The sequence below is a fragment of the Anolis sagrei genome, chromosome 1, assembly GCF_037176765.1.
Source record: "Anolis sagrei isolate rAnoSag1 chromosome 1, rAnoSag1.mat, whole genome shotgun sequence".
NCBI lineage: Eukaryota > Metazoa > Chordata > Lepidosauria > Squamata > Dactyloidae > Anolis > Anolis sagrei.
Genome location: NC_090021.1, coordinates 263,366,073 through 263,391,578, shown reverse-complemented (window position 1 = coordinate 263,391,578; position 25,506 = coordinate 263,366,073). Strand labels below are relative to the sequence as shown.

Below are 25,506 nucleotides of genomic sequence, written 5' to 3'. Positions count from 1 at the left end.
ACTACGCACAATAATAATAATAATAATAATAATAATAATAATAATCTTTATTTGTATCCCGCCACCATCTCCCCAGCGGGGACTCGGGGCGGCTTACATGGGACCAAGCTTAACAACACAGCAACAAAGTAAAACCAGAACATAAACAACAACATAATCAATTACATAAAACATACACTATAAGAATATTACAACCAATATACAGTAAAATAAAACAATTCAAGACACAAAACAATGAACGGGCCGCATGTACAAATTAAAATACTGGGGATAAAAACAGGGAGTGAGATAGCAGTGGAGCAACTTATTTGTGAGGGAGGGACTCTTCCGAGATGGAGTCAAGAAAAAGGACTTTCGTATAAATGCACTGAAGACAAAATTGAGGGTAAATGGTGAAATGAGATTATATAGTTAATCTCCGAAAGCACAGTGGAAAAGCCAAGTTTTGAGATTCTTCTTAAAACATTCTATATGTGGACCCATACCCACACACAGCCTCCCTCTCTCCCTTCTCTCATATCTCACTTTTTCTTATGTTTTCCTATTTAAAAGAATAAACACAATCCATTAAAACACTATTTTAAAGTAATAAAACACATTTAAACATTGACATATTAATATCTAGCACACCTGTTGCACTAGCCCTAGCCCAGCTGAAGGCCAGTTTATACATGAAGGTATTTGCTTGTCAGAAGGAGGGGGGCAATTAAGAGAGTCCCGTAGCTTGAGATCAGTCACTAAGGGCCCTTCCAGACAGGCTTCCAAATGACACTTCCAGTAAAAGCGAATTAATTCAAGAGAAAGCATTATCCCAAATTAATTTGATATCCCATTAGATATGAGCCTTCCCGAAAGGCCCAGGTCTAATGGAGTATGGGGCCTGTCAGGACTCACCTCTGGGTACTCCAGCGGGTGAGTCTTTACAGCCATCTCACATATTTTGGGCTCCCCCCATCCACCTCCTGATGCATCATTTCTACACTCCAGGAGGACTGCTAGAGCAGCTTAATGGCAGCCCTGAAAGTTTTTTTTAAAAAAATTAAGTGCGGGGGGGGGGGGCTTCTGGATGTCTGGGATATTTAGACACCTTATAAAGCACGGTTTAGGGAGGAGAAGTATGGGGACAAAAACTCACACCAAAGCGGGCTTCTTAAACCTGCTTTGTCGTGGGATTTCCCATCTGGAAGCATTCCAAGAAGGCTCTCTCCCGAGTCCTCAGCCCTTCCCAAAGATCTCACATTCTGATAGGCTCATATGAGGACATAAGGCATTTCAAGCTGGGTCTAAGCCATGTAGAAAATTACAGATTCTAGCTGCACTCTGCCCAGAAATGAACCAGTAACCAGTGAGAGAGTTTCAGCAAGGGATTTATGCACTTTCTATAACAGTCATGGTTAGTAGTTTAGCTGCAGTGTTTTGAACCTGCCAAAGTTTCTGCACAGATTTCAAAGGCAGTTTCATGTACAATGCATTACATCAATCCAAACAGTGATTAATCAAGGCACGCACTACCATTGCCAGCTCTGACATCTCAAGCAACAGGAATTGCTGGTGCATTCATTTTAATTGGGCAAATACATTCCTGGCCACACTGAAACATGGGCTTCAAGGTTCAAGGTTGAGGCCAAATATATGTCCAAGCTATGGACCTGAGATTTCCAGGGGATCATAATCCCATCCAATACAGGATTTATTCCTATTGTCTGTTCTGCCTTCTAACTGACCAGGAGCATCTCTGTCTTGTTTGGATTAAGCACTGTGGGATTCTAAAAGTCATTCTATAACTTCTATCATGGGGAATAGGGAAGCTTCATCCTGACCCACCTCATCTTATATGTACATCTCTTGACTGGGGATAACAAGCATCCTTAGTATCTACTGCAGTTTGATTCCATGACCACCAGCGGATACCAAAATCCCATGGATGTTCAACTCCCATTATAGACAATGGTGTAGTAGTATTACATAAAATGGCAAAATTAAGATTACTATTGATTTGTTTTTTGTGGGGGTTTTTGGAAGTAGGGAAACATTTTAAACTGTGTATAATTGAATCCATGGACAGAGAATCTGGGCACATGGAGGTTGACTGTGTATTGTTTCTTCAAAACAATGGTTCAGCTCTCTTAGTGAATTTATAGGGTGGATGCAAAGGGATCTTGCAGCACCTTAGAGCTTTTTAAACAGAGAGCCAGGTCACAATTGCTCAAACTGTTGGCGGGCCAGATTATAATTTTAAAAAATGAATGAATTCCTATGCACACTGCACATATCTTATTTATACTGCAAAAAAAAATTAAAACAATACAATAATTAAAATCAAGAACAATTTTTGGAAAGTGTGGGTCTGTTTTTGGCTGATGAGATAGGATTGTTGTTGTTTTGTGTGCTTTCAAGTAGTTTCATACTTAGGTTGACCCTGAGCGAGGGCCAGGTAAATGACCTTGGAGGGCCGCATCCAGCCCCCGGGCCTTAGCTTGAGGAGCCCTGCCTTAGAGGCTAGTTGAGAGAACTATGTTGGTAGTGCAAGCTGTCATAGATTAAAACTACTTCCTCAGAGCGATTACAGGGTGGCATAAAAGTGAAGTCGTGAACAGTCTGTAATTAACCAGCAAACCAGATTCATCAAGAGGTGTTCTTGGCCTACTATTTTTGGGGTCTTCACATTCTAATTAGACTCTCTGTCAGAAAAACAAGAAAATGGAATGGAAATCTTCAAAACCTGAAATAGATTCTTAAATCAACTACTTCTTACAGAACCTGTCTTATAGAATAATAAATAATAATAAATTTATTTATACCCCGCTCCATCTCCCCCAGGGGGACTTGGTGCGGCTTACATGAGGCCACGCCCATCAATATAGTACACACATTATAAAACAAAAACATAACAATACCTGAAAACAAAATACATAAAATGCAAAAATCAATATAATAAGTGAAACAACAGTATAAAAACAAACAATTGAAAACAAAATATTTCATTGGGCAGGGCCACATTCAAGGATAAGATTTTAAAACACTGGGAGGTAGGCCAATGTAAAATTATCAGGATGAGGATCCGAGTAAGGGAGGATTTAATTGCACGAACCATAGATAAAGTGCTTCTAAGGACATTTTGTGCAAAGTTCGATCACGGAGTATTTAACATTCAATCACTGAAGGCACATTGGAATAGCCCGGTTTTCAGATTCCACCTGAAGATTGCCAGTGTGGGGACTTGCCTAATATCTCTGGGTAGTGAGTTCCAGAGCCAGGCTGCCACCACAGAAAAGACGCTCTCTCTCATCCCCGCGAGTTGCACTTGAGATGCAGGTAGGAGTGAGAGAAAAGCCTCTCCGGAAGAATGAAGAGATCGTGTGGGTTCGTAGATGGAAATTCGGTCACGCAGGTAGGTGGGTACCAAACCATTTAGGGCTTTGTAGGTCAAGACCTGCACCTTGAATTGGGCCTGGAAAATAAACAGGAGCTCTCTGTAATTCACCCCAGTTAAAAATCTGGCTGCCACTGGTTGGACCAATTGGAGTTTCTGGGCCGTCTTCAAGAGCAGCCCCACGTAGAGCACATTGCAATAGTCCAATCTAGAGGTAACTAAGGCATGGACCACCTTGGCCAGATCTGACTTCACGAGGTATGGTTGCAGCTGGCACACAAGCTTCAATTGTGTGAATGCCCTCCCAGCCACCACCGACGCCTGGGCTTCAAGCGTCAGGGCTGAATCTAGGAGGATACCCAAGCTGCTGACCTGTGATTTCAGGGGGAGTGCAACCCCATCAAGCACAGGTTGCCACCATATACCTCAATCCGACCTACGATTAACCAGGAGGACGTGTCTTGTCGGGATTGATCCTCAGCTTATTCATCCTCATCCAGATGGTCACAGCGGTCAGGCACTTGTCCAGCACCCGAGAGGCTTCCTTGGAATTAGGTGGAAAGAAGTAGTAGAGTTGGGTGTCATCCGCATAGAGATGGCACTGAACTCCAAAACTCCGGATGACTTCTCCCAGTGGTTTCATGTAGATATTAAAAAGCATGGGGGATAGAATGGAACCTTGCGGGACCCCACAGGTCAAAGGCCAGGGGTCCGAGCAGGTGTCCCCCAGCTTCACCATCTGGGAATAGAAATAGCTTTCCTATATTCTACCTAATTTTTCTATTTTGTGTTGACTTAATAAAATCTCCTGAAAGGATGAATGTACAGACAAATGACATAGTTAAGAATGGTGTTGAGACAACAGGAAGTGGGAGAAATCTACTCCAAAGGAGGAAAATTCATCCTTGAAAGAATTATCATAGTAGAAAAGCCATCTCCACTGAAGATTTCTTACCAATCCTTCTTTCCACAATAAATCAAATTTTTAAAAATTCATTTATCACAGGACAGAAGGTGAGGTGCAATCTTCTAAACAGGGGTATTAGCCCTTCCCTATGCTATCCAAAGCTGGTACATACATACATACATACATTGTTGTTGTTGTTTATTCATTCAGTCACTTCCTACTCTTCTTGACCTCATGGACCAGCCCACGCCAGAGCTCTCTTCAAGGATACCATCTATCCATCTTGCCCTTGGTCAGCCGCTCTTCCTTTTTCCTTCCATTTTCCCCAGCATAATTGTCTTCTCTAAGCTTTCCTGTCTTCTCATTATGTGGCCAAAATACTTCACCTTGGCCTCTAATATCCTTTCCTCCAATGAGTTGTCAGGCTTTATTTCCTGAAGTATGGACTGGTTGGATCTTCTCATGGTCCAAGCCACTCTCAGAACTTTCCTCCAACATCACAGTTCAAAAGCGTCTATCTTCCTTCACTCAGCCTACCCTATGGTCCAGCCCTCACATCTGTAGGTTACTATGGAGAATACCATTGCTTTTACTATGCAGATTGTCATTGCCAGTGTAATGTCTCTACTCTTCACTATTTTATTGAGATTGGTCATTGCTCTCCTCCCAAGAAGAGGATCCTTTGCTGGAAACATACATACATGTATTTGTCCGGAGTTACACTTTAAAATTTAGCTGTACTGACTTACAAACAAAATCAGCTTAAGGCCAACGTTATAAAACCAATATTTTTTGTAACTTGGACACTGCCTGTATATGACAGTATTTGGGGGGTGGGGGGTGGGATATAATTACTAATGGATGTGTGACCCTACAAGTCCAGTGAAATCAATAAAAGCTTTAATTATACAGGGTGAGCATTCCTTATCCTGTATTCCTAAATCCAAAAGAATCCAAAATCTGAAACTGCATATGCAAATATTCCAAAATCTGAAAATCTGTACACTGTTACACATTTGCAGTTAAGCCTAATGTTGGATCTGAAATAAATAAATTACACCTTCAGGTTGTTTTGGCCATTGTAATTTTGTTGCAATGATTAAATCATCAGTGAAGCAAAACAGAAATAACTAAACCTAACACATTTAAGCCTAATGCATTTTTGTAGCAAATAATTTATTTGCTATTTGTTGGGCAGCTAGATCACCCGACAACATTCTAGCTGCTGAAGTCTGCCCTTGCTGCAGCTTCCAAACACTTTCCAAAGCAGCCCCATATAGGGCACATTACAGTAGATAAAGCATGAACCCCATTGGTCAGATCTCTTTATGCAAGGGCAGAGCTGGCATACCAACCAAAGGCAGGGAAAGTCCTCAACACTACAGCTGCTATGATTCTACTTCTACAGTCATGGCAATATACTATGGAATCCTGGGATTTGCAGTTTAGGGAAGGGATTTTCAGTCAGATAGTTTCCCTAGCAACAAATGCCAGGTTTCCTTGGGATGCAAGCATGGCAGTGAAAGTGAATCATACTATATAGTGAGAAAGCAACCATGTTTCAAAGGAACCATGGGCCTTCATTTATATTATGTATTCTACAACATTCTAGTTTTCTCATGAAATTATAACTATGATGGACAGATTATGCACCCACTTTTCAGTTTTTTTAAAACAATCTGTCAATTCTAAATACGTGAAAACACAATGCATGGTATAATCATACAATTGATTGAAGATCAAGTTTAGATATTTTTAAAAGGGGAGAAGTGGACAATGGATATTATCTATAATAACTGTTACCATTATGTTCTGAGGCTGTATAATTCTTTTGATAAATGATCAGCAACTGTGTGAGAACTATTTTCTCTCTGAAGATTTTTCCACTTGATTTGATCTTTATCTTTTCTTAGCCTTGACTTGTTGTGACCTGCCCTCTTGAGTACCATTATGTATTTATGAGTTCAACTAAAACTTCTATAGAGAATAATGTTCTAAAACTCTCCCACAACATTCAAACCGTTAAAACATTATCTGTGTTTTGGGGTGGTTCCACTATATTCACAATGACCAAGTTTTGAAGTTACTATTTGATCTACAACCTCCAAAACCCCCAGCCAGTGTGGGAATGCTGGAAGCTGTACTTTTCTATTTTACCAAGCTCTTATATTGACTAATATTATCTCAGCTCCTTTGATTTGCAACTGACAAGTTTTCTGCTTGCCCACTCATTTGATTCAAGACACTACATCTGGTATTGGTTTCTAGGAGCACATGTACAATGACGGGGCCCCTGATAAGAACTGTGTTAGTCAAAAGCCTTGACTTGTATTAACCAAAGTTACAGAACACTTTGAAATTTGGCAAGAATTGGGAGCATACCATGACTTTGGGCTCGGGTAAACAGTTGAGCTGATACTGAAATGGAACTGGTCACAACTGTTTACGCTGTTTCCCAGGTTTGGGTAGTCTGGGGACACTGGATGGCACTTACCATCCCCTCCCATCCTCTACCAGTTGGCTGTTGCCTGCAGTGATGTCAGTTGGGATGACCAGGTGATCGGGGGGAGAATGGGGTGATTCCTTTTCTCCCCCTCTCCCATTGCCTTGTCACCCAAATAAGTTTTGTTTCTGTTATGAAGAATTTCTACCAGCAAGATGTAATAAGATTCACTGAGGTTGTATCCAGTCCAGTCATGCAGTGTAGTTCATCTACTTCTTAAGATAGTTCTGTTTGTTCTTTGTGCTCAGGATGCTTTGGCCACGACTGTGTGTTTAGTGGCTGAAGCTCTTTGTTACCTGCAGATATCTGCAACAAAAGGATCTGGCACAGAAGAACCCCAACCTGTGTAGAGTAGATTGAAGAACAAGCCCATACAGACTGCCTTTTAGAAGCATTAGGAGAGCAGTGGGAACATGAGTACTTTTACGACGGCAGAAACCCAGCTATTAGAGAAGAAAACTCAGAGGCCACAGTCTGAATGGTCTCACAGACTTATTGGAGTTGTCTAGGAAACAGTGCTGTGAGATGCTGTATCAGATTCCATGAACTCAGCACTCTTTGAACCTTGCCACCCCAGTTAACTGCTACAGGCAGTGGCTGACCAACAGGACCCATATCACACGCAAAGAATGGGAGAGGACAATAAAAATGGCCATCAAGTGGAATGGAAATGGATTCAGCATTGATGAACAGTCGGGACTCCTTACAGCCTCCGCAGTGCCCAGAGGGATGTCTGACCCGCTGTACACCATGTTGAATTGGCCCCAGGAGAATGGATTATTGTAGATCTGACCTAGGAGAGCATGTGGTAATGCTTGGCCTACTTTACTTACTTACTTACTTTAGGCGATCCCTCGTTGGACGAGTAAGATGGTCTTCCATTATGGATTTCCTTGTGGGTCCGTAGGTGGCTGTGGAGCCCTATTCTTGCTCTGCATCTTCTTCCGCAGTGAGGGCATTGGTTTCCAGGTGGAAGGCGTTCCCGGTCGGGGTTGGCTTGACGCGCCTTCCTCCTGGCACGTTTCTCTCTTTCACCCTCCACTCGTGCCTCCTCGAATTCTGCAGCACTGCTGGTCACAGCTGTCCTCCAGCTGGAGCGCTCAAGGGCCAGGGCTTCCCAGTTCTCGGTGTCTATGCCAGAGTTTTTAAGGTTGGCTTTCAGCCCATCTTTAAATCTCTTTTCCTGTCCACCAACGTTCCGTTTTCCGTTCTTAAGTTCGGAGTAGAGCAACTGCTTTGGGAGACGGTGGTCAGGCATCCGGACAACGTGGCCGGCCCAGCGGAGTTGATGTTGGAGGACCATTGCTTCAATGCTGGTGGTCTTTGCTTCTTCCAGCACACTGACGTTTGTCCGCTTGTCTTCCCAGGAGATTTGCAGGATTTTCCGGAGGCAGCGCTGATGGAATCGTTCCAGGAGTTGCATATGACGTCTGTAGACTGTCCACGTCTCACAGGCATATAGCAGGGTTGGGAGGACAATGGCTTTATAGACAAGCACCTTGGTCTCCCTACGGATGTCCCGGTCCTCAAACACTCTTTGCTTCATTCTGGAAAATGCTGCACTTGCAGAGCTCAGGCGGTGTTGTATTTCGGCGTCGATGTTGACTTTGGTGGAGAGGTGGCTGCCAAGGTAGCGGAAATGGTCCACATTTTCTAATGTGACACCATTAAGCTGTATTACTGGCATTGGAGAGGGATTGGCTGGCGACTGCTGGAACAGCACCTTGGTTTTCTCAATGTTCAGTGACAGGCCGAGCTTCTCGTATGCTTCTGCGAAGGTGTTTAGAGTGGCTTGTAGATCTTCTTCTGAATGCGCACAGACGACATTGTCATCAGCATACTGGAGTTCTATAACAGATGTTGTTGTGACCTTGGTTTTGGCTTTCAGTCTGCTGAGGTTGAATAGCTTGCCATCTGTCCGATAGATTATTTCCACTCCGGTGGGAAGCTTCCCATCAACAAGGTGAAGTATCATAGCGATGAAGATGGAGAATAGAGTTGGGGCGATAACACATCCCTGTTTGACACCGGATTCCACCTTAAATGGGTCACTTTGGGAGCCACTGCTGTCCAAAACTGTTGCCATCATGTCATCATGGAGGAGCCGCAGGATGTTCACAAATTTGTTAGGGCACCCGATTTTGTGGAGGATGGTCCAGAGAGCGCTGCGATTCACTGTGTCAAATGCCTTTGCAAGGTCGATGAATGCCATGTACAGGGGTTGGTTTTGTTCCCTGCATTTTTCTTGGAGTTGTCGTGCAGTGAAGATCATGTCCACGGTTCCTCTGGAGGGGCGGAAGCCGTTCTGGGATTCTGGGAGGGTGTCTTCTGAGAGGGGCAGAAGGCGGTTTGCAAGGATTCTTGCGAGGATTTTCCCAGCGGAGGTTAGAAGGGAGATACCTCGATAGTTTCCGCAGTCTGTTCTTTCCCCTTTTTTGAAGAGGGTGATGATGGTGGCGTCCTTGAAATCTGCTGGGATTTTCTCGGTCACCCACACTTTTTCTATGAGCTGGTGGAGTTGGTGTGTTAGCTCAGGTCCTCCCTCTTTAAAGATTTCAGCAGGGATCCCATCTGGTCCACTGGCTTTGTTATTCTTCTGTTGGCTGATGGCATTGCTGACTTCTTCCAAACTAGGCAGTGCTGCAAGCTCATCCCTGGTTTGTTGTTGTGGGATTTGTGAGAGGACCTCGTTGGCCACATTGGAGTTGCGGTTCAGGAGGCTTTGGTAGTGTTCTTTCCAACGTAGTGCAATTGAGTTTTGGTCCTTCAGGAGTTTGGTTCCATCTGATGAGCATAGAGGCTGTATGCCATGGTTTCTTGGTCCATAGATGACCTTTGTGGCTTTGAAGAATCCCTGAGCATTATGGGTATCTGCCAGGTGTTGGATTTCTTCGGCCTTCTTTGTCCACCAGATGTTCTTGAGTTCTCTTGTCCTTCTTTGGACCTCAGCTTTTGCACTAGCATAGATCTTTTTCTTAGCAGCACAGTTGATGTCTCTCTGACATGCTTGGAAGGCTTTCCTTTTCTTGTCAATTAGCTGTTGGATCTCGATGTCATTTTCATCAAACCAGTCTTGATGTTTCTTGGCTTGGTATCCAATAGTTTCTTTGCAGGCTTGGGTGATGGAGGTCTTCAGTTTGTTCCAATGTTCCTCAACATTTTCGGGGTGTTCTGTGGGTAGATGGTCCTTGAGTGCTGTTTGGAGATGGGCTCGTCTGGAGGGCTCCTGAAGGGCTTGGGTGTTCATTTTGCGCCTTGTCTTCCTTCCTTGGAGTCTGCGCTTGGGGGCGATCTTGATAGCCATCGAGGATCGAATTAGCCTGTGGTCAGTCCAGCAGTCGTCAGCACCTATCATGGCTCTTGTGAGGAGCACGTCACGGCGGTCTCTGGCGCGTGTGATTACATAGTCTAAGAGGTGCCAATGCTTTGACCGGGGGTGCTTCCATGATGTCTTGAACTTGTTTTTCTGGCGGAAGAGCGTGTTGGTGATGACAAGGTTGTGCTCCGCACATTTGGTGAGAAGCAGGATGCCATTTGAGTTGCTGTTTCCAACCCCGTCTTTTCCTATGGTGCCTGGCCACAGGTCGAAGTCTCGCCCGACTTGGCCTACTATCTGTTATAAGGCCAACATGATGTAGTAGTTTGTGTATTGGACTATGACTGTAGGTAACAAGGTTAAAATCCCACATTGTGTGACCTTCGGGAAGTCACACTCTCTCAGTCTCAGATGAAGGCAAAGGCAGACCCCCTCTCAACATATCTTGCCACAAAAACCAGCATTACTCAGAAACACCTGAAGGCACACCACCACAACAGTACTCTATTGTGGAGCCTTCCAGCCACTGATTCTCATGTTACGTGGTTTCCCTTCCTTCTTTGCTGATCCAGTAAAATACCAAATATATTGAGATTCATACTTTAGAGAAAAGTAAACTGTTAATTTTACATTCCTTGCCCTCAGGCTTACAATCAAAATAAGACAGGAAAGGGGATTAACAGCTGGTGAGAGGAGTAAGACCACAAGATGCTAGCTGCTCTTTTCTCCCACAGAGGTCACACTGGTGGCAGTTGGGATGAAGGGAGAGGGTTTTCTGTGGCTGAAAGTATGTAACTTGCCTAAGTTACACACTGTGGGTTTCTATGACCAAGTGGGGAATTGAATCCTGATTTCCTGAGACATAGTCCAACATTCATATCACACATGCTGGCTCCTACAAAATGTGTATTTATTCCACAATATTTTAAAAACAAAGTAACTGTATTAGAATGTAAATAGGAGCCCCCAGTGGCACAGTGGATTAAATCCTGTGCCAGCAAGACTGAAGACTGACAGGTCACAGGTTTGAATCCAAGGAGAGCACGGATGAGCTCCCTCTATCAGCTCCGGCTCCTCATGCGGGACATGAGAAAAGTCTCCCACAAGGATGGTAACACATCAAAACATCCGGGCATCCCCTGGGCAATGTCCTTGCAGATGGCCAATTCTCTCACACCAGAAGTGACTTGCAGTTTCTCAAGTCGCTCCTGACATGACAAAAAAAGCATGTAAGTATCTTTATGACAGAGAACCTTTTTTCTTTATTAGATCTGTATACAGCTTTTTTTTCTAGAACTAGTTTCAAGTTGACTGAAAGTATTAAATGTGAAATGAATATACACCAGAGGTGATGACATAAAAGACATAAAAAGAATCCAAAAGCACATATAAGATTAACATGAATTTTCTGCCATTAGCTTCATCTGATGCAAGCAAAGTTTGTTGTTGATCTATGCCTTCAAGTAGACTTTGAGTTTTGGTATCCCTCTCATAGGATTTTTAAGCAGGACTTATTCGGGGTGGCTAGTCATTGTTTTCCCCTTAGGAAGAGAGAATGAAACTTGCTGAAGGTCAGCCAATAGGTTTTCATAGCCGAGCAAGGATTTGACCTGATTTCTTTGAAAGTTCTAGTCCAGGCATGAGCAGGGGTGGCTCAACCCATTACGCAAAGTAAGCATTTGCAGTATAGTTGATTTTGCCCAGGGGCACCCTTGAGGCGCTCTTGGGAGAAAATAGACCTTGACATATGTGAGTTGTAGTTACTGGGATGTATAGTTCACCTACCATCAAAGAGCATTCTGAACTCCACCAATGATGGAATTGACCCAAATATGGCACACAGAACTCCCACGACGAAGAGAAAATATATAGCAGTGATTGGTTGGGGGGGGGGGGGCATCAAAATACTGTTTGCTTACTGTTGAAGATTAGCTAGGGCTGCCTCTGGGCATGAGAAAACTCCAGCTGTTAGGAATTGTGGGAGTTAAAGTCCAAAACATCCGGAGGCATGAGGTTTGCTCATGCCTGCTCTAGTCTAACACTTTTGATCCACTAGCTCTCAGAAATCAAAGTTAATGGGACATAACGCAAACAACTGATGAAACTTATGCCTGTTGCTGTATGTCTTCAAGTTGTTTTGGCCTATATCAACTTTAAGCAAACCAATTACCAGGGATTAGTGGCAAAAAAAATTTAGAGAGGGTTTGCCATTGTCTTCCTTTGAGGCTGAGAGAATGTGGCTTTCCCATTGAGTAGGTGGGAAAGGATTTGAATTCTGATCTCAAGAACCCTAGTCCAATACTCCAACCACTATACCACACTGATTCTGATGCTTAAGAAAAAAATACTCAAAGATATTACTGGATTCCTTTTTATGCTATACAGACTAACATAGTGATTGTTTTCAGACTACTTGAGTGATGATTTTGTGTGCATGTAGATTGCTATGCCCTACTCAATTCAGACAAATAGCCTCTAGCCTTTCAGTTAGTTTATGTCAACATTAGAATGGCATCTTGTTAATTTCCCCAAGGGTGCTCTTTTCTAGAAATGCCTGGAGAACTTCAAAGGAAATGCATCTACATTGATTATCAGAAAGAATGTAGAGTCTGTAGACCAAAGGGCTCATCAAACCATGATTTGATTCACTACATGTTCACCTGAAATTAATCTTCAAAGTACAACATTTAAGCTTCTTGATTGCTTCTAAGTGCAACAGCCAATCTTTGCATTAAAGATGTGGAAAATGCAAAAAAGTCCATACTGAGGGAAAGCCATCGGGGCTTGTTTCACACAGAGTACTAAAAGTAGCAAAGAGTCTTCTTGTACCTTGAAACTGTTACACATTCATTATGATGCCCCCTCTAAAGAGTCATGAAACCCTGCTGTATGTACATGTTGACTTGTATTGGCTGACTTATGAAGTGGACGTAACTGGAGTCCCATCTGTTGAAGAATGTGCCAAGATTCTCCTTCTTCTCCCTTCTTATTCATTAGATAAAATCTATGACGATTATGCACACATCATTCTCCTCTTAAAGAGGAGGAAGGGAGCTGGGGGGGGGGGGGGAAGGAATGTAGCAGCACCTTTAAGACTAATTGATTTCTATTTTTGCCTAAGCTTTCATAGACATAACCCCACTTTTTCCAATCTAGTGTAGAGTGATAATAGATGCTCAGATATAAAGCATATTTCCACTGGGTTGTTGTAGGTTTTTCGGGCTATATGGCCATGTTCTAGAGGCCTTCAACACTTCTAGAACATGGCCATATAGGCCGAAAAACCTACAACCATCCAGGAATTCCAGCCATGAAAGCCTTCAACAATACATATTTCCACTGTTTGGGTTAGAATGTAAGATATTCCAGAAGTGTGCCAATCATGACCCCGCCCTAAGGTGATACAGGCCTTTCTATTCTTGTGAAACATGCGAAGACTGATTTACAATAGCTTGCCATTTGTTTTGCAAAACAACATCCCCACCCACTCCACATTTGTGAAAGCATACAGTCAGTGCTCCTGGGTGTGGGCAGAAACCCAATTTGAAGATGGGGCACTTTTGAGAATAGAAAACTTTCGGGGGAGAGGGGGCTTCCTTGTATTATGACTATATCTTCCCTTCAAATACACAGCAGCATACATGATTCCCTTCCCCTAATTCTATCCTTATGACATGAGGTAGACTGGGCTGAAAAGGGACCTCAGGTTGACATTCCCCCTCACACCTCCTCAAAAGTTTCAACATAGATTGTTGTTAATTGCCGTCATGTCAACAACTTATGGCATCCCATGAATGAGAAACCTCCAAGTCACCCTGTCTTCAGCAGCCCTGCTCAGGTCTTGCAGACTCAGGGCTATAGCTTCCAAGACTGAATCCTACCATCTGGAATGTCAGGTTCCATTTTTTTTCACTTTCCCTACACTTTACCAAGCATTATAGTATTTTTCAGTAAGTCGTGTCTTTTCATGACATGGCCAAAGTATGGCAGCTTCTAGAGAGAATTCAGGCTTGATTTGCTCTAGGGCCCCTCCCCCCCCCCTTTTTTTTGTCGTTTTAAGTCCATGCTATCTGTAGAACTCTTCTCCAGTAGCACAATGCCAATAATAATATTCAAAGACATAGATGGTATCCTGGATCAGAGATTTTGTAGCACCTTTGAGACAGAAGGGGGAAAATGGTAGCATAAGCTTTCCTAGACATGATGAAACACTTTAGGGGTGCACCCACACTATAGAACAGGCCTGGGCAATCTTGGGCCCGCCAGGTGTTTGGACTTCAACTCCCATAATTCCTAAGAGTCTCAGCCCCCATCTTTTCCCCACTCAACCTCTTAAGTGGCTGAGGGGAAAAAGGAAAGGCCATGAGGCTGTTGGAAATTGTAGGATTTTAAGTCCAAAACACCTGCTGGACCCAAGTTTCTCCAGGCCTGCTGTAGAAGTTTGAACCTCTTCCACTGCCATGGCTCAATGCTCTGGAATCCTGGGAGTTGCCGTTTGATGAAGCACCATCGCTTTTTGGCAGAGAAGGGAGAGGACTTTATGAAACTTATTTATTTATTGTACCAGGAGCAAACCAATGTATTTGAGAAAACACAAAGTTTAAAAACTTGGCATTCTATTAAAGGTCCTTTGACCAGTAGCTGGCCACTGAGAAGGTCTCTGGTGTTGCTATAAGGTCCTTCATTGTGCATGGGTTCAAGTTGCATTGTATTAGGTGGTCTGTGGTTTGCTCTTCTCCGCACTCGCATGTCATGGACTCCACTTTGTAGCCCCATTTCTTGAGGTTAGCTCTGCATCTTGTGGTGCCAGAGTACAGTCTGTTCGCCTTCCAAGTCACCCCATCTTGGATGTGTGCCCTGGAGGGAGTCTCTCATTTGGTATCAGCCATGGATTGAGGTGCTGGGTTTTAGCCTGCCACTTTTGGACTCTTGCTTGCTGAGGTGTTTCTGCGAGTATCTCTGTAGATCTTAGAAAAGTATTTTGGTTTTGGTGTGCTGGTGATACCCAAACAGGGCATGGGCTGGAGCTGCCAATGCCTTGGTTCTTTCATTATTGGCTGCTACTTCCCGGTAGATGTCAGGTGGGGCAATACCGGCTAGACAGTGTAATTTCTCCAGTGGTGTTGGGTGCAGACAGCCTGTGATGATGTGGCATGTCTCATTAAGAGCCACATCCACCGTTTTAGTGTGGTGAGATGTGTTCCACACTGGGCATGCGTACTCAGCAGCAGAGTAGCAAAGCACATGGGCAGATGTCTTCACCGTATGTAGTTGTGATCCCCAGGTTGTGCCTGTCAGTTTTCCTATGATATTGTTTCTAGTTTCTTATGAAACTGCAGCTCAACAATTCCGCAGCATTGAGTAAAGTCCAAGAAAGCTTATGCTCAAGCTTTTGCCAACTTCTGTCTCCCAGTTAGTCCCGAGATCGCTTTGCATACTGATACTAGTCGCCAATGATAATTACGATGATGGAGAATGGACTAAGAAGAGTGAAAATGGGATGATTTCTCTTTGGAAAGGCGGAGGAGGCGGGAGAAAGCGAGGGGAAACGCCGACTCATGGGCTCCAGCCCGTGGGCGTGAGCAAGCAGCCAGGAAGGCCCCACCCAAGGAGCAGCATCAGCACCCGAAGCCTCAGCAGGAAAGGGGCGGGCGGGGGGAGGGAGGGCTCGGAGCGCTTCTTTCCTCTCTCACCCCTTTGCTCGCCTTGCGTGACGCAATCCGCGCGAGCAACCCGAGAGCAAGCCTTGGCGGCGCGCGCAGACCCTGGCTCACCCAAAGTGCCCCCCCTTCTCCTCCTCCTCCTCCTCCTCCTCCTGTGTGCCCAGCTCTGAAGCGACGAGCCCCGCCCCCGAGGGCTAAAGCCACGCCTTCCTCCCTTCCTCCCCCTTTCCTCCCCCTTGGCCCGGTCTGGCTAATTTAGTCCTTCTTCTTCTTCTTCCCGGGATTCCAGAGATAAGCTGCGGGAGGCGGGGAAAAGGCGGAGGGGGCGGCGCCTTGCCCCTTCTTCTTGTTCTCTCTCAGCCTGGCCGCGTCCTCCTCCTCCGCGGGCTGCTTCGGGAGGCTCCCTGCCTTCCTCCCCGGAGCAGTCATGAACCGAGTGGGGAAGCGGGAGAACGACGAGACCCTCATCGAGATGGGTCTGTCCAATGACGGTAAGCGAAAAGGAAGCCGGGTGGGGCCCCGAGGGGAGCCGAGAGAGGGAGGCAGGGCCCGCCGGAGGGGATTCCCGGGGATTTCCCCTGCCCCCCCCCCCCCGTGCCTTGGCTGGCTCTCTTAACGAGGCCGACGGCTATTCCGCCGAGTGAGGCTGGGAAGTGGCGCATTGGCCCGGCCTGCCTCGGCGACCCTGGACTCGGGGAAGTGCCTCCTCGGGGGTCACTTCTTTTCAGGCGGTGAGGGAAGGAAGGAAGGAAGGAAGGAAGGAAGGAAGGAAGGAAGGAAGGAAGGAAGGAAGGAAGGAAGGAAGGAAGGAAGGAAGGAAGGAAGGAAGGGTGGGCCGGTCAGTCGGTCGGTCTGGGCTCCAGCGGGAGGGAGGAATTCCCTGGCGGCCGCGAAAGGAGGGCGGCTCCCTCCGGGGACCCGGGGCCTTCCCCTTTGTGCTGGGGCGAGGCCACGCCAAATCCCTTTCTCCAGTATAGCTCACCCCTGGCACTGCCCTGTCTGCAGGCTGTGGAATCCTGGGAGGAGTCCATCGGTGAGGCACCCACCCTCTTGGGCCTGGACCCTATCAACTAGGGTCCTGTAGCATTGAGCAAGGGCAGTTCAAAAGACGTCAAACTTTTCACTCTACAGCACCTTTTCTTGACCAGGGCCCACTTTGACCAGGGACCACTCTCCAACATTAGTACCGAAAGGATTACGAATCATTGTTTGGACAACTTCGGTTTGGTTCGATTCGGTTTGGTTATTTGGAGCGCTGACTCAGAAAATTGCCTTGGATGGACCACATCAGCTTTAGTTTCTGATACAGAACGTAGGCCATCCAGTAGTCGCCATCTGCTCACCCAGAGAAAACCACATTGAACAACCCTCAGCACTATAAGAGGGTTTCACAAGACCAGCCACTCTCGTTGCATTGCTGTATTATAGAATCACAGTGTTGGAAGAGACCTCATGGGCCATCCAGTCCAACCCCCTGCCAAGAAGCAGGAAAATTGCATTCAAAGCACCCCCAGCAGATGGCCATCCAGCCTCTGTTTGAAAGCCCCTAAAGAAGGAGCCACCACCACACTCCAGGACAGAGAGTTCCACTGCTGAACAGCTCTCACAGTCAGGAAGTTCTTCCTCATGTTCAGGTGGAATCTCCTTTCTTGTAGTTTGAAGCCATTGTTCCGCGTCCTATTCTCCAAGGCAGCAGAAAACAAGCTTGCTTCCTCCTCCCTATGACTGCCTCACACATATTTATACATGGCTATCATGTCTCCTCTCAGCCTTCTCTTCTTTAGGCTCAACATGCCCAGCTCTTTAAGGTGCTCCTCATAGGGCTTGTTCTCCAGACCCTTGATTATTAATGGTGAGGCTGCAGACCATATTTTAGTTCTTGAAGATTACTGGTGGTCCACAAACCACAGGTTGCGAACCACTGTTCTACAGTGAGTAGAGGCATCCAAGTTGTCCAAGGGGGGCAAGATTTTTGAAACCGGCCCATGCTGTCATTTCCACAAGGACCAGATTAAACATGGCCCATTGCATCTGTATGGTGCAGCTTGATATTTTCATAGGTGTAAATGCAATTGTTTCCTGGGTAACTGATGCTAAAACAGGCCTGGGCAAACTTCGGCCCTCCAGGTGTTTGAACTTCCTCACACTATTCCTAACAGCCTCGGGCTCCTTCCTTTCCCCCCTTCCTTCACTTAAGCGGCTGAGGGGGGAAAGGAAAGAACCTGAGGCTGTCAGGAATGGTGGGAGTTGAAGTCCAAAACACCTGGAGGAGGGCCATAGAAAATAACATGCTTCCCTTAAGATCTCAGCTGTTTCTTCCTGGGTAGAGCCACCCACCCTTTTCTTAGAAAGAGAATATTGAACTTTTCTAGGGCCCCTTCCACACAGATGAATAAAATCCCACAATACCTGCTTTGAACTGGAATATATGGCAGTGTGGACTCAGATAACCCAGTTCAAAGCAGATATTGTGGGATTTTCTGCCTTGATATTCCTGGGCTATATGACTTTGTGGAAGCTAGGAGCCTCTGCACTGTTGCATCTGGAAAAACAGGGGATTGATATGTATTTCTGCCGGCTGCTGTTAGGCATTGCTGCATGCTGGAAAACTTTGGTCTGACTGTCACTTCTTAGGGTAATAGACTGGCCTTGATTTCTATCTATGTAAAAATACAATTTTCAAACTAAACAAAAGTATAGTGATTATTTTATACAATTTGTGAATCTTTGGGAAGATGGCTTTGCCACTGTACTCCATTGGACAGACTGTTCTGCAAATGTTATAGTCTCAGAGATGTGCAGGCAAAGCAGACAGTGAACAATTATAATCTATGTTACTGAGTGGTGGATATTTGTATCTCTTTTATAAAATGACACAAGTTTTCATTAACTTCTGAGCTCAATGCAGATGTAATCAAGTTGCTTTGTGGGTAAGAACAAAACATACCACATGTATCACCAATGTAGGACCACCGCAATGTAGAACCACCACATTATAGTCTATATCTATGTCGTACAATTCCTTAAAAAGAGGCTTCCATCCTTTCAGTACAGATAGTGCATATTGAAGCAACCTCAAAGGAACTCTGAATAGAAATGACAAGGCACCTAATAAAAGTATATACAAAGAACCACACAAGTTCTGGAAAATATCAATTGTCAGGAAAGAGAAAAATTCTTGGAGATTCTTTGTGATTAAAAAGAGGCATCTTACTTTGATTCAAGGCCTAGTTTAGCAATGTTTGCATGCTAGGCCCAACAGTGAAACATAGGAAGATGTATTACTCCTCAAAAGACACAATAGGGTGATAGTAAGATCTCTGGCATGATCTCATTTGGACTTTGACCTGTCTGTGTAGAAGTGTTACTTCTGATTGTTATCAGATAGGCAAGCAACATCGTGAGCCCCCCCCCCCCCCCCCCCGCCTTGACCAGGGCCATTTGCAGTTTCTCCTTTCTTGTAATGAATATGCAGCCAGACTAATAACATCTAGTGGAGTCTAGCTCTTCAGTTAGTTTATGTCAATGTTAGAATGGCATCTTGTTAATTTCCCCAAGGGTGCTCTTTTCCAGAAATACTGGAAGCACTTCAAAAAATAACACAACAAGTTTAGATCAAGGATTTCTTCAAAACATTATTGGTTCATCTGTGCTATATGAAGCAGTTAACCTGTAATATGTGTCCACTTGCAAAAGATATCTAAAGATAATAGATAAAAGACTTTTGCAGGCATGTAAAGAAAAAAAACAGTTTTGACTGGACCTTTCCCATGTGGAAAAAGACTGGAAGAGAGAAGAGGGTTGAGGGAGCTGAAAGTAGGCACAAGAAAAGACATGGCATTGGGATTTTGTTGTAAGGAACAGAATCTAGGCAAAAGCTGGCAACTTTAGTTTCTTACTACAAGTGTTCTTAGTGCAAAACAGGAAGTAGAAGATATCTGATTGCATTTAAAAATGTGTGAAATGCACTAGAAGAAGCAGTCTTTTTTTGTACTTTGAAGACTGTAACACATTTGTTATGGCATCTACTTCAAAAGAATGATGGAATTTAATCCTGCCTTGGCAGGGATATATACAAGTGAATGGAGTGGAGAGACACATCTAAATTAGACTTAAATGGAAATGGAATGCAAGAAGTAAGCTGTGACAATATATGTTAAACAATACAGTGAAACCTCGCAGAAGCAGCCAATACTAAAGATAGCATTATTTTAGGATTAATAATTATTTTTCCATAGTAAAATAATTCCAAACAATATTATTAATACAATAAATGGTACAGTAGCAGTAAAACACATGCAGCCATCTCATCTTTGATAATCAATAAAACATTAACAGAGATAGGATATTAAAACTGTACAAAACATCAGCACCATCAGTAAGTCTCCTGTTGGTGTTGAAAAAAACTTGGAATAAATTATATCTCAAGATGCCTTCTCAATGTTGCATATTTATTCCCTGGGAAGCATAGTAGAATCAAGAGAGTGTCTTCCCTGGATTTTAATATCAAGGCAGACATGTGACAGAGAAGGAGCTGTATTATCAGAACATACATCTGAAGATGTAGTCTGTTACAATGTTTATTTGCTTGCTTTTGTTGTACTGTTTCCCAGCCCTGGGATACAATGTGACTTAAAAAATTAAAGCAGATATATAGAAGTCTTGTTGTCGTGTGTCTTCAAATTGTTTCTGCTTTATTTGCCCTAAGGCAAATCTGTCATGCAGTTTTCTTAGCAGGGTTTATTCAGAGGGAGTTTGCCTTTGCTTTCCTTCTGAGGCTGAAAGTGTCAGTTACCAAAGACTGCTCACTGGGTTTCCACGGCTAGGCATACCTTTGAAGCCTAATCTCCAGAGTCGTGGTCCCTACACTCAAACTTCTATACCATACTGGCTCTCAAAGAAAGTCTACATCTATAAACCATAAATAATTTTTTTTTAAAAAAATTGAATTGCCATTAGAATTAAAAAGAAGACACATATCCTATCCTTCTCACCCCTGGAGGGGGGATCAGGGCAGGTCACAACTGGCAACCATTAGATGCCAACAACAATAGTAATAAAATCACATTTAAGCATTCATCAAAACATCAGAATTAAAACATCCAATTAAAAAGAAACAAATCCAAATTCACATTTATTAACACCCCCCCTCCCCCCCCCACACACACACACAAATGTAGGCAATACATTACATTAAAATCCTCTCTCCTGAAGGAGTCAGTTCCCAAAGTTGTGTCACAACAAAGACATGTTCATCTGGTATTGGAAGGGCATCAAGGATGGGGTCTTTATAAAGTGTTTTTATAACGCAAGTTGCAAGGCCTCAAAACAACTACAAGATCTACGTGTGATAATGGTGGGAATGAGAGGAGCATTCTGTGACTGAAAATATGGGCAGGCTCATACCTGAACCCATGTGATAAGTTGTTATAAATCTCAGCCAGTACTTTGAATTAGGTCCAGAAACATAATGATAGCTATCGGGGCTGTTGTAACAGCATGGTTGTGTGCATCCTAGTCCCAGAAGGTAACTCATGAAAGCCAATATATGATGTGTCCGTTGTTCTTTTTGCCATAGAATGCTACACAGAATTTCTAGCTCAAAATTTAACTTTGGGTGGATGTATCTTAGGGATTAATCATGTATAATCTATGCCTTTTGTTATGGCATCTACTTTAAAAGAATGATGATATTTAACCCTGACTTGGCAAAAGTCAGGCCCTCTCAGTGGGAAATGTATCAAAAAAATTCCAGCAATTAATAAATGAATGAATAGCATGTTGAACTTCCCCCTGACTGCTGTAAATGTATTTCCCTTGCAATCATGGGTGTCATAGTTATATGTACACTAGATTAGATACTACTTCTGCTTTTGAATAAATGCTTGTGGCCAGAATGCCACAATTTATGATGTGAATAACCATTCTTCTTTAGGATGGTTATTCACACTTTGGGGTCTGGGGGCAAAATGGGTATGTTGCCAGTGCATTCCTTGGTTTGCCTCAGCATTCTGGGTGCTCATGCTATTCCTGAATGCATTGAGTATATTGATCAGGAGCCACAGTTATGGTGTTGAAGAGTCTACTGTGCTTAAACCCAAGCTTGGAAAAGTTAATTTTTGGACAACTTGTATAATACTCGAGCCAGAAGAACCATTTGCTATTTAGACCAGGATTTGATTTACACTTTTTAGGAACAGCATGAAGAAATGAAAGCAGCATTATGTTAATGACAAAACACAGAAGCATAGAAATGCCTATGGGGTACTGTTAATCTCTGTTCAGATATTGCTTAGAGTTGTCTGCAATATGCAAACTTACCTGTGTCTCCCCCCCCCCCCAGAAAAGCCTGCAAGTAACCCTATTGATCTCCTTCTCCTCGTGCATGAGTATTCAGATAAACAGTGCAAGATTTAAAATGTATCCAAATGTGAAGACATAATCAAATGCCAGTGTCTTCATTTTCATTTTTGTAGTAAATTAAAAAAGCTTTAAACATCAATTAGAAATTGTCAACAAAATGATAACTAAGGGTAATATGTGTGACAGTAATTGGGTACCAGTGTGGTATAAGTGTCTCAGAGGAAGGCAAATGCAAATCCCATCTGAATAAGTCTTGCCAAGAAAAACCTGTGAAAGGTTCACTTTGAGGCTACCTTAATTCTGAAATGAGTTGAAGGTATATGACAACAATCTAAGACTAATTAATAGTAAATACACATACACGCACACTAAAAATATATAGTGGAACTCTCTGCATGCTTTCTCAGAAACAGGCCCCATTGTGTTCAGTATGGCTTACACTCAAGTAAGTGTGCCTAAGATTTTAGTCTTAGTCAAAGGAACTATTCACTTCACCTCCCATCCAGACAGGTGTGGGTATTTGAGTACCATTCTACAGTGACAGAAGAAATAGTACACATTTGTCTTCATAGAAATATGCAGTAATAGCCAATGAAGCAGTAACTTCCTAATTTGGGTAGCCTTGCACTGGCATTTGGGTTTCTATCCTCTGGGAAGGTACATTAATGTGACAAAATCTGAGGAGATATTATTTCATAGAGTCACTTTGCCCTATGTTCAAGTATTCTCAATCTATTTGGCTGGAGAATGTTAGTATACTATGGTCTATCCCAACAATTCCTCAATTCACTGTATTTGGAAAAATACTGATTCAGTTGTGGAAAAGTTTGTTGTTTGAATCTGTATTCACCTACGTTCATATTAATATTTGCCCAGGCGATTGTGGGTATGTACATAGCCAAGGAATGTTAGAGTCTAGGAAAAAAGTGATTGCTGGAACTAACTGGTGGGAAAGTTCATACAGAGAGCTAGCAATATGTAGATACCATCCAGCTCTGTCTCTCATTTTCAGCACATGCCAAAAATGCTAGATATTTTGGATCTATATGTGGAATAAACTGTATTGGATTAGAGCTAACCATGTGAGATGTGATCCAGTCAAGAAAGATGTGCTCCTGGTCTGGTATTACAGCTGATCAGGAAAATAAGGGTTTCTGCCTCTGCATTCATCATGGCAACAGTGTATCATAGTTTAGGGCAGGCATCCTCAAACTGTGGCCCTCCAGCTGTTTGGGCCTCCAACTCCCAGAAGCCCTTACAAGCTTGTTCAATTGTCAGGAATTCTGGGAGTTGAAGGCCCAAACAGCTGGAGGGCCACAGTTTGAGGATGCCTGGTTTAGGGGCCGCTTTGTCCTACACTTTGATAACATCATTGAAGCCTGTGATCATAGGTATGTAAAAGAATACTCAGGACTTTGACCGTTCTTAAACTGTTGTGCTAAAAGGACATGTTTCTGAAAAAAGGTAGTTTTGTAGTGTGGGCCAGAAGTCATGATGGGGTTTAAATATTTAATATTCCTTTATTGTTTGTTTTTAATTTGGCCCAACCTGTAATTCTAGTGAAATATGCCTTAGGGCTCATTTACATTGAGTATTTTAGTCCAATGCAATGTACATGTGCCCAGGAGCGTCCAGGGCCATTGTTCAATAGGCCAGTAAGTACAGTAGGTATTTTGGGATGAAATACATCTTCTCATGTCACAACTGCTGTTCCATTGAATACTGGGCAAAGTCCTGCTGTTGTAGGCACCTCTGCCGACATCTGAACAGCATGAAGGAGTTGGGAGACCCTTTTCCTGGTCATGTGATTGGGAAAGGCACTCAAATGACTAGAAGTGCTTCTGCCGTTGTAACAATGGGGGGGGGGGAACAAGAGCAGGGACACAGCCCCTTCTTCATGCAAGCCATGCAAAAGCTCTATTCTGATGTCAGCAAAGATGCCTGCAATAGCTAGGTGCTCACATCAAATTCTTTAGTAGTGGCATGTTGTTGTTGTTGTTGTCTTTATTATTTCTATCCCACCTTACTCCCCATAGGGACTCGAGGCCGTTAACAATAACATGACACAATCCTATAAAATTTAAAAGCAAGGCAAATACAATGTTTTTAAAAATTAAATATTTGTATCATGACTATAAAGGTAAAATACAGTTAAGACGTAATATTAATTGTATTTTTATTCTATATAAAACTAAATATCCCAAAGTGAATTAATTGCCTAATATACATTGGTGACCTCCCATCTAAGTATTAGCCAGGGCTGATCATGCTTAACACCCAAAATCAGACATAATCTGGTGATTTAGGCTACTTAGGCCCAGTTTAAAATAATACAAAACCAGATGTCACATGCTGATTCTGTTTTGATCCCTCCAGTCTACAATTCTGATGTCATCCATATGTACACAAAATGAACTGGTTTAGGATCAAAAGAAAATGTTGATGAATGGTCTACTATACTGGCTCATTTAAGGAGAAATAAGGATGCTCTGTTTTTCTCAAAATGAGTAAATTTGAGAAAGCTGGGTGTGGATGGAGAGAAATCGAGTGAGGGAAGTGAGATGGTTGTGTTGTTGTTTGGAGGTAGCTATGGAAACCGTACTAGTAGTAGAGGAATGAATAGTGCTTTCTGTGTGAATTTCTGGGGTTTTGTTGTACATCATTAGTCAATTTAAAAATTAAATTTTCACTTTAAGTTGGATCAAGTGAACCAGTATAGCATGAGAGCTGGAATGTGTTGTCACTGTTTTCTGTATTGATTGTAAAACCTCCTAAGAAGCATTGTACTTTTTTGAAATGCTGCCTGAAATCGATTTTCAAAGTGCCTTCATAACATTTTTAAAATAACAGTGTTTTTCCTATCAGGATCTCAGATAAAATTATTGCTATGACTAAGGGAAAGGTTAATATTTACGAAGTGCAGAGTTGATGTCATTCCTAAAGTATGGTACTTACTCAGCCATTTCTGGAAATGAAAGAAAGGAACTTATTACATTAGGTTTTGGCTTGCACCTCCTCACTTTTTCTTAAAATGCAAGTTAGAATAATAACTGTAGTGCCCTTCTCTCAGCCAGGAAGGTCCATTTCCTGCCAACCACACACAGATCTTTCAGACTCTATGCCTTTTGACCTGAGAGATTGCTCTTCTTTTTTTAAAGCATTCCATGATATCAAAGATGTCAGCCAGTAATTGAGAGACATCCTGTTTGAATAGCTGATGAATCAATGGAATAAAGATTTCAAGATTTGTTCCTATTTATATTAACTGTAGCCTACTTAAGATATGTGATGTTCATAATGCAGGAGGAGCAACGGTGCAAGAGCAGCTAGGGCAGTTGATCTCTTCCTGGCCACCACCCCATCTTCACATGGGCAGAAATA

At 43.2% G+C, this 25,506-nt stretch overlaps 1 protein-coding gene across 5 annotated transcripts in view; it reads left to right on the top strand.

Annotated features, from left to right (window-relative positions):
• The first annotated feature begins 15,949 nt into the window (after positions 1–15,949).
• Positions 15,950–25,506, top strand: part of ANO5 (anoctamin 5) — a 79,464-nt gene continuing 69,907 nt past the window's right edge. For 3 of the 5 annotated variants that reach the window (XM_060765797.2, XM_060765789.2, XM_067462701.1), the window contains exon 1: positions 15,950–16,253. In XM_060765797.2, coding sequence (XP_060621780.2) covers positions 16,190–16,253 — 64 coding nt within the window. In that variant the 5' untranslated portion in view covers positions 15,950–16,189. The remainder of the gene's footprint in view (positions 16,254–25,506) is intronic. The other 2 variants (XM_060765807.2, XM_060765782.2) reach the window with 1 other exon arrangement.